Source organism: Theropithecus gelada, chromosome 11, assembly GCF_003255815.1.
Source record: "Theropithecus gelada isolate Dixy chromosome 11, Tgel_1.0, whole genome shotgun sequence".
In the NCBI taxonomy this organism is placed as follows: Eukaryota; Metazoa; Chordata; class Mammalia; order Primates; family Cercopithecidae; genus Theropithecus; species Theropithecus gelada.
Window position 1 is genome coordinate 34,571,561 of NC_037679.1, and position 10,376 is coordinate 34,581,936.

A 10,376-nucleotide genomic window follows, 5' to 3' on the forward strand; every position below is an offset into this window, starting at 1 on the left:
ATTTCCTTAAATCCAGTTTCTTAACTCATGTTTTTAACCTGATTAAATATCAGTAACTATACTATTTAAATTACATGTAAAAATTGAAGCTTATTCTAACTAAATGTTTTCTGCTTTTTTGTTTATAGAGGAACGCTGACAAGAAGACCTTATGAACCAGGAATATTTTGTACTCGATGTGGCAGACATGACAAATGCACAGATTTTCTATGCAGTAAGATAAAGAAAATAACTTAAACATGAAAAAAATGCATAATGGATTGGACAACAAGAAAAATAAGTGATTGAACACTAGTTTTTTATTGTCATGTTAATATTATTCCTTTGATCAGAATGCTACTATTATATTATCAAAGGATGGTTGACACAGTATTATCTTTAGATTTTTCTAAACTGTAGAGCCTTTTCTGTTCTATCTTAACCCTATTCCTTCCCCTGAGAACATACCAGAGTGTCCGAAAGAAGGAATGAGAACTAACAGTTTTACCCTGATAAAGCTTCACAGTTTATTCCCAAACAGCAGACTGTTTGATAATAACTGCTTTAAAGGACAGTATATTCCAAAATATTTATGAAGTAGCATATATTTAATACCCTTTTCTTTTAGTTTTTCCTCCAAAAAGCTGAAATGTCCAAATATTTAGAAAGTAAAAAGTAGAAAATATGTTTGATTACATTTTTCTTTTAGTTTTTCCATATGAAAGAATATACTCCAAAAGTATAACTATAGCTAAAGTATACAATGCTTAGGAATATGGGAAGAGATAAATTAGGATAATAAGTAAATAGCATATTATGTTGTTTTATAATTATTATACTTTAAGTTCTGGGGTACATGTGCAGAACATGCAGGTTTGTTACATAGGTATATATGTGCCATGGTGGTTTGCTGCACCCATCAACCCATCATCTACATCAGGTATTTCTCCTAATGCTATCCCTCCCCTAGCCCCCGACCCCCCAACAGACCCTGATGTGTGATGTTCTTCTCCCTGTGTCCAGGTGTTCTCATTGTTCAACTCCCACTTATGAGTGAGAACATGTGGTGTTTGGTTTTATGTTCTTGTGATAGTTTGCTGAGAATGATGGTTTCCAGCTTTTTCCATGTCCCTGAAAAGGAAATGAACTAATCCTTTTTTATGACTGCATAGTATTCCATGGTGTATATATGCCACATTTTCTTTATCCAGTTTATCATTGACAGGCATTTGGGTTGGTTCCAAGTCTTTGCTATTGTGAATAGTGTTACAATAAACATACGTGCGCAGGTATCTTTATAGTAGAATGATTTATAATTCTTTGGGTATGTACCCAGTAATGGGATTACTGGGTCAAATGGTATTTTTGGTTCAAGATCCTTGAGGAATTGCCACACTGTCTTCCACAGTGGTTGAACTAGTTTACACTCCCACCAACAGTGTAAAAGTGTTCCTATTTCTCCACATCCTCTCCAGCATCTGTGGTTTCCTGACTTTTTAATGACTGCCATTCTAACTGGCGTGAGATGGTATCTCATTGTGGTTTTGATTTGCATTTCTCCAATGACCAGTGATGATGAGCTTTTTTTCATATGTTTGTTGGCTGCATAAATGTCTTCTTTTGAGAAGTGTCTGTTCATATCCTTCTCCCACTTTTTAATGGGGTTGTTAGCTTTTTTCTTGTAAATTTGTTTAAGTTCTTTGTAGATTCTGGAAAAGAGACAGGGTCTTTCTTTCTGTCACACAGGCTGGAATGCAGTGGCTTGATCATAGCTCACTGTAACGTTGAATTCCTGGGCTCAGGTAATCTTCCTGCCTCAGCCTCCCAAGTAGCTAAAACTGCAGGCATGTGCCACCATGCCCAGCTAATTTTTTTTTTATTTTTTGCAGAGACAGGATCTTGTTGTGTTGCCCGGGCTGGTCTCAAACTGTGGCCTCAAGTGGTCTTCCTACCTCACCCTCCCAAATATATGATATTTTTGTGCTGAAGAAAAAACAGAAACAAAAACTAGTGGACAGTTTTACTATAACACCATTTCAGGGATGATTCCACCCTAACATCTCTGCTGTTGCTTCAGTTGAATCAAGATGCAAACTCTTGTTCTTCCTCTTTTCGTTGTCTTTCTTTTTCTGAAAAATTCAATCCTAAAGTCATTGAGCAGGTCAGGGGAATGTAGTCATCTACACAGAGGGGCATCCAGAGGTGATGTGTTACAACCTAAACAGCATAACAAAGGATCCACACGAGATGCAGTGGGCATGGAAAGGAAACCTAAGCAAGGTGAGGATGCTGTCCACATAGAGATGTGGCCACGTGTGGAAGTCAGATCCCTCATGGAATGAAGTAACTGTCCATATATGAGGTCTGGTTTGGGGTATCAGAGCCAGAGCAGAATAAAATGATGTCCATGCAGGGATGACTCAGTATGTGGCATCTGTGCCCAGGCAAGGTGAGGAGAGCATCAACATGGGATGGAAGGGAGAGTCTGAGCCAGTGAGGAAGGCATCCCTGGAGGGATGGTCTGGCAGTGGTTGTTGGAGGCCAAGAAGAATAAGGAGAAGAGTCCATATTGGAGTGGACTGAGAAGAGATTTCGAACCTAAGCCAGTAAAGGGGGCATCTGTACTTAGGGGCAATCACACATGAGGTTTCTGAGTGCAAATTAGGTGAGGAAAGTTTTAATGTGGAGAAGATGACTTGACATGGGTGAAGTCAGGGCCCAAGTCGGGTAAGGAAGGAATCCACACACAGAAGCCCAGAGCTGGGTTTCAAAGTCTGAGCAGGGTGGGAGGGTGTCCCAGCGTAGGGCCAGCCCCTAAGTTGGCCAATTAATACAAGACAATTTCTCAGCATAAACATACTCCAAATATTACATTGGTCAGACTTATAGTAAAACAATATTGCTTTCTGAGATTCAAATGTAACCTGACATCACTTGTTTTTATTTGCTAAATCTGAGTGTCTAAGTCTAAGCAGAGTGAGGGGGGCACATATGTGTGCTAGGAGCTAGAGACAGTGATGGGAGATTGGAAGCATAGTGGGGGAATGATAAAAAAAGTTAAGTATAATGGGGGCTAGTTTCTTGCTGTCAGAAATGGAATACAAATATGTAAAGGAAAAAAGCAAGCATGAATCTTATGGTGGTGAATTGGAATTATAAGTGTTGGAAATTAAGAATTTTAATAAACATATATAAATGTGTATATATACACAGATAAAACTATAACTGTGGACTCAGTTTCAACATGTGAATAATTGTAGGGCCTCAAGAACAGAACCAAAACAATAGAACAGAAAATACAACTAGAGAGAGATATATAGATACTTAAGTAATAAAACAAATTTCACAGAAATAAAAATACCTGAATCTAAACATTGAAAGTGCACACTATGTGCTGGGAAAAAGTGATACAAAATAGTCAACACAGTAGACATAGCCTAGTAAGTTACTGGACGTTAGTGAAAAAGAAAGAATCTTAAAGTATCCAAGCAAAATATGTAAGATCAGTTATTAAGAAGTTTAACAGTCTGGATTGAAGCAGAAAAATAGTCACTCTAAGTATTTTAGCAATAAAGTGTTTAACATAGGAAATTCAGTTTACCTGAATACTGTAAACACTAAGGGAGTGAAGGTCAGGGAAGTGGCCACAGTAAGGCAGAGAAGTGGCAACAAAGCTGAGAGTTCTATATTGTATTATACTAAGAAGCCACTGTGAAACTCACATTGATCCATCTTACCTGGCCTACCATCACCCCTGGTGGTTGCTTTTCTTATATCTTTCCTATTTCATTTGCATTCCTGTCATTGGCAAACTCTTGCCTGAAGCTATGCAGAGAAAATAATTCACAGAACTGTATTTCCTGGTTTCAGCTCTACAATACAAAATTGACTTCACACTGATATGGTAGTAATGCTGCTTTGGCAACTGATATTCCCACATAAAGGGGGAAAATTCAGTCTGGCTTCAAACTTCTCTACCATAACAGTAAATGCTAAGAGATGGTTGCATGATGCCTATATGCCCTTAATATAAGAAGTGTCAACCAAGAGTTTATATACAGCAAAACCTATTATTCAAGTGTAATCAAATAGACAGATGTTTTGGGAGCATGCAGTTACATTTGGTGTATAGTTCTCATGAGCACTTCTTCAGTAAACTAGAGGATGACATTCACCAAAAAGAAGAGAGGAATGAAAAAACTTGAGTGAAAGAACTCTCTGTGAGCCCTGAATCTTAATAGATAGACTAAGACTAAAATAATCGGAGAGTTATAGTTACAAAAAAAAATACAAGAAATATTGGAAACATGCAAATGATACAATTAATAAAACTTGGGAGGAGAAGAGAGAGAGAAAAAATATGCTTATTTCCTCATCATTTATAGCTAAGGGCCGAAGATACTAGACTATTTAAAGCTGATGAACAATAGAGGTGCAAGTAAATTTAAATGTATTTAACTATTTAATGAAACATATAATCAATAAAAATTGATGAGAAGTGAATAAAGATGCAAAGAAGAAGCATACTATTACATAATTGCTCATACTAAGGCATCAATAGATACACAAAAACCAAATGAGAAAATACAAACTATGTGATGAAGACTTTTTGAAAGACAATCTAAATAGAAATCATTACATAAAATATGAAGTAAGACCAAGCACAAAAGGCTAAAATAACCGCAGAGATCCAAAGGAAGGTCAGTTCATCTCTAAGGTGCCTGAATAATGAGTTCTAAATTTTCCTGTTGCAAGACAAAGTTCTTTGTTGCCATTGGGTTCTCTATGTATGAGAACTCATTTATCCTTCCACTGTGCTTCCTAGTGGAATTCAGGATTGGTTATCTGACCATCATGATATTGTTTAGCTCTGTGTCCCCACCCAAATATCATCTTGAATTATAATCCCCACATGTTGAGGGAGGGACCTGATGGGAGGTAATTGGATCAGGGGAGCAGTTTCTCTCATGATGTTCTCATGATATTGAGTGAGTTCTCATGAGATCTGATGGTTTAAAGTGTTTGGCAGTTGCCCCCCGCCTCTCCTGCCACCATGTAAGATGTGCCTTGCTTCCCCTTCACCCTCTGTCATGATTGTAAGTTTCCTGAGGCCTCTCCAGCCATGCAGAACTGTGAGTCAATTAAACCTCCTTTCTTTATAAATTACCCAGTCTCAGGTAGTTCTTTTTAGCAGTGTGAAAATCAACTAATACATGAAATTGGTACCAGTTATAGTGAGGCATTGCTGAAAAGATACCTGAAAATGTAGAAGCAACTTTGGAACTGGGTAACAGGCAGAGGTTGGAACCATTTGGAGGGCCCAGAAGAAGACAGGAAGATGTGGGAAAGTTTGGAACTTCCTAGAGTCTTGTTGAATAGTTTTGACCAAAATGCTGATAGTGATATGGACAATGCAGTCCAGGCTGAGGTGGTCTCAGATGGAGATGGGAAACTTGTTTGGAACTGGAATGAAGATCATTCTTGCTATGCTTTAGCAAAGAGGCTGGTGGCATTTTTACCCATGCCCTAGCAATCTGTGGAACTTTGAACTTGAGAGAGATGATATAGGGTATCTGGCAGGAGAAATTTCTAAGCAGAAAAGCACTCAAAATGTGACCTGGCTGTTTCTAAAAGCATATAGTCTTATGCATTGATAAAGAGATGATCTGAAATTAAAACTTATGTTTAAAAGGGAAGCAGAGCATAAAAGTTTGGAAAATTTGCAGCCTGGCCATGTGGTCGAAAATATATATATATATATATATATATTTTCTGGGGAGAAATTCAAGCTGGCTGCAAAAATTTGCATAAGTAATGAGGAGCCAAATGTTAATCACCAAGACAATGGGAAAACTGTCTCCAGGATATTTCAGAGATCTTCATGGCAGCCTCTCCCATCACAGGCCCAGAGGCCTAGGAGGGAAAAATTGTTTCATGGGTCAGGCCCAGGTCCCTGCTGCTCTGTGTAGCCTTGGGACATGGTGCCCTGCCTCCCAGCCATTCCAGCTTAAGCTATGGCTCAAAGGGACCACGGTACAGCTCAGGCCATTGCTTTAAAGGATGCAAGCCCCAAGCCTTGGTAGCACCTCGGCAGCATCCATGTGTTGTTAGGCTTGCAGGTGCATAGATGACAGAATTGAGCTTTGGGAGCCTTTGCATAGATTTCAGAGGATGTATGGAAACACCTGGATGTCCAGGCAGAAGTCTGCTGCAGGGGTGGAGCCCTCATGGAGAACCTCTACTAGGGCAATGCAGAGGGGGAAATGTGGAGTTGGGGCCCCCACATAGAGTCCCTACTGGGGCACTGCATAATAGAGCTGTGAGAGGAAGGCCACCATCCTCCAGATCCCAGAATGACAACTTTTGCACCATGTGCCTGGAAAAGCCACAGGTAGTCCATGCCAGCCTGTGAAAGCAGCCACAGGGCCTGAACCCTTCAGAGCCACAGGGGCAGAGCTTCCCAAGTCCTTGGGAGTCTACCCTTTGCATCAGCATGCCCTGGATGTGAGACATGGAGCCAAAGGAGGCTATTTTGGAGCTTTAAGATTTAATGACTGTCCTGTTGGGTTTTGAACTTGTATGGGGCCTGTAGCCCCTTTGTTTTGGCCAATTTCTCCCACTTGGAATGGGAGCATTTGCCCAATTGTATCTTAGAAGTAACCAACTTGCTTTTGATTTTACAAGCTTATAGATGGAAGGGACTTGTCTTGTCTCAGGTGAGACTTTGAACTTGGACTTTTGGGTGAATGCTGGAATGAGTTTAGACTTTGGGGGACCCTTGGGAAGGCATGATTGTGTTTTGAAATGTGAGAAGGACATGAGATTTGGAAGGGGCTGGGGCAGAATGATATGGTTTGGCTCTGTGTTCCTACTCAAATATCATCTCAAATGGTTATCTCTAAGTGCTGAGGGAGGGACCTGGTGGGAGGTGATTGGATCATGAGGACAGTTTCCCCCATGCTGTTCTCATGATAGTGAGTGAATTCTCATAAGATCTGGTGGTTTAAAAGTGTTTGGCAGTTCTCCCCTCACTCTCCCTCCTGCCACCATGTAAGACGTACCTTGTTTCCCCTTCACCTTCCACCATGATTTTAAATTTCCCAAAGCCTGCCCATACATGCAGAACTATGAGTCAATTAAACCTTTTCTCTCTATCTCTTTTTTTTTTTTTAGACAGAGTCTTGCTCTGTCGCCAGGCTGGAGTGTAGTGGCGCAATCTTGGTTCACTGCAAACTCCGCCTCCCAGGTTTAAGTGATTATCCTGCCTCAGCCTCCCAAGTATCTGAGACTACAGGAAAAACCTCTTTTCTTTGTAAATTACCCAGTCTCAGGTAGTTCTTTATAGCAGTGTGAAAATGGACTGATACATCTCTCAACCCAAATGAGCAGAAGAAAGGGAATTTATTTCCTAAAAACTATTATTATCTCATTGGACTAGTTAACTAAAAATATTGAATGCCAGGCTATAGAGCTAACTTTGCCATCTGGGAAATTAAGAGCAACTGAAAGCTTCTGAAAATAAGAATTAAATGAGGAAAGTTAATAGATTTCTAAGATTAATTAGGAGTGATCTGTGGGGAGAAAGAGAGATGAAAATAAGAGATATTATAGAATCCTAGAATGTTGGAGCTGGAACAATATTTTAAGGGCAGAAGTGGAAAACTTACGTAAGGTCAATGATGTAAAGACAGAATTAGCACTAGAATGCATATCTCCTTACTCATGTATTTCCATACTTTCTGTAACAAACCAGGCTGATTTCATTAAACAGAATACATTGTACTTAAAATTGGCTAGTGGTTGGAGGGAGGACATCAAAGATAATGCCTGAGAGCTAGGAGAAAGTGACACTATTATTGAGAGATTTTCTTATTTTTTAGAAAAGAAATTTTATCTAATTTTTTATGGACTTTCTTTTTCTTTCTAGGTAATGCAGATCGTGACCAAGCCATATGTATGTATTGTTGTCCTTTATTTCTTGAACAATTTAACTACTTTATGTGAAATCCAGCTTTCAATTGCTTCTTTGTTTACAGATTACCGATTTTGGTATCCAAAATGGGAAACGCCCCGGCCAATTCTATGTGATCCACTGTGTACATTCATTTTATTATTGAGAATAATATGTTTTATGCTGTGTGTCATAACTGTTTTGATAGTACAGTCTCAGTTTCCAAATATCTTGTTGGAACAACAAATGATATTTACCCCTGAGGAATCTGAAGCAGAGAATCAAGAGGAGGAAAAAGAGAAAGAGAAGAAAGAAAAAGAGAAGAAAGAGAAAGAGGAAATCGAAATGGAAATAATGGAAATGGAGGAGGAAAAAGAAGAGAGAGAGGAGGAAGAGGAGGAGGAGGCAGAGGAAGATGAGGAGAAGAAGGAAGAGGAGGAAACACAAAAAGAAAAGATGTAGGAAGAGGGAAAATAAGAGTAGAAAGAGGAGGAAAAAGATGTATCACCAATATAAGCCAAAAGTGTAATACAAAAAAGGCAGACAAAAAAAAAAAGTAAAACACTGAGTTTTAACAACGAAGAAGATATGCAAACCACCATTGAGATGTTTTTTATTCCCTTCTCTCCTATACTTATTCAGTAAATTCAAATTTGTAAAACAAAGAAACAAAAAACATGTAAGGTGGGCTCTTTGACACTAAGAACAGATAAAGACATGACAAGAAAAACTCTGAAAAACATTTGACCAGTCTAATTAATCTTAAGATTTCACCATGTTATTCTAATAAAGGAGGGAATTTTCATTTTCTAAACGTGTTTCCGTCTCTGTGCTTTAAATAGTAAGGTGCTTAAGGTCATTCCAAGTTCAGAACAACCATTGAATAAAATTTGTATTTTTTTGTTTTTACTGTTACTATCATAGTTGTTATTGGTGGTAGTGGTATTTTCCAGGTGATATTAAGGTATCTGATATTATTATTTGTCTTTGTGGTTTTGGGAATGGTTTAAGTGGTACCTGTACATCCTGCTAGGATGCAAACTTATTATTTAGAATTCATGTTCAATATTTCATTAAAGACTTGCTGTAATATTCTGCCACTGAGGGCTAATAAATGCCAGAATTTTAATTAGTTGTGGTAGAGGAATCTGGGTGCTTCCAAATTTATATAATAAAATAAATAAATTTTTAGAAAATTATTAACTTGTTATTCAATATGTATAGTAAAAGTTCACAAATTAATAAGATAACTACTTACCACTAGTAATACTAATAAATGAACTAAATAAAAACAGCTAGCATAGGAGATTTCTTTAGCTACAAAATAAATGGCTAGTACAAGATGACCACTAAGACCTCTTCCATCAATAAATATTCATGGATCAACTTTGTAAAGGAATCAATAGTAGTTGTGAAGTATACTAGGCAAACACCTGAGGGAAAAACCTTATTCCCATGAAAATGTTCCTGAACTCAGCACCTTATATGGCAAAATAATAAATACCTTTTATTGCTCAATTTTAAAATAGGCAAAAAGCAATGTATAATATTTTTCCGATTGCCATTCCATGCTCAGCTGTCTTACTGTTGCACACTTATTAGAACTCAATGTGGCTGAGATGTGAAAGGTTGATACAATTCTATTTATGACAGGGACTTAGGGAACTTATTCTAATTGAGAATCAGAGGCTTAATAAACTGAAGGTGTAAGTGAAAGAAATGACATTGAAAAAAAGAATCACTGCATATCTGATGTTGTCAAATAAAAATCTGTTTTCCAATTTTGATAGAATATTGTGTTCTAAAGCTGTATTTCTCAATGTGTGGTTCCACTGAGGGAAAAGAAAGAAAAAAAAAAAAAACCTAGCATAGCCAAATACCTCAAATGGTGTAAATGCTATGTGTATTAACTCTGTTGTTCTTTAGTTGTATCAATATTCTGTTAAAAACCTGTTCCTAAGTAGGGCAAGATAAGAATTATATTTAAAAGCCCTGAGCTATCCTCTTGGATTTGAGTGTTTCTGTTTGGTTTGTTTCCTTTGCTTTGTTTTTTTTCAAAGAGCTCCTCTTTGTAGAAATTAGATATTTTTCCATAATGGCTGAACTAGTTTACAATCCCACCAACAGTGTAAAAGTGTTCCTAGTTCTCCACATCCTCTCCAGCACCTGTTGTTTCCTGACTTTTTAATGATCGCCATTCTAACTGGTGTGAGATGGTATCTCATTGTGGTTTTGATTTGCATTTCTCTGATTGGAAAACAGTATGGCGATTCCTCAAGGATCTAGAACTAGATGTACCATATGACCCAGCCATCCCATTACTGGGGATATACCCAAAGGATTATAAATCATGCTGCTATAAAGACACATGCACACGTATGTTTATTGCGGCACTATTCACAATAGCAAAGACTTGGAATCAACCCAAATGTCCATCAGTGACAGA

General features: G+C 38.0%; 1 protein-coding gene across 1 annotated transcript in view; it reads left to right on the plus strand.

The window, feature by feature from the left end:
* The window catches only part of GLIPR1L2 (GLIPR1 like 2), a 43,196-nt gene extending 33,256 nt beyond the window's left edge, over positions 1–9,940 (plus strand). The window contains exons 4-7 of the mRNA XM_025402743.1: positions 129–214; positions 7,907–7,933; positions 8,016–8,335; positions 8,369–9,940. Coding sequence (XP_025258528.1) covers positions 129–214; positions 7,907–7,933; positions 8,016–8,335; positions 8,369–8,392 — 457 coding nt within the window. The 3' untranslated portion in view covers positions 8,393–9,940. The remainder of the gene's footprint in view (positions 1–128; positions 215–7,906; positions 7,934–8,015; positions 8,336–8,368) is intronic.
* Positions 9,941–10,376: the final 436 nt, after the last annotated feature.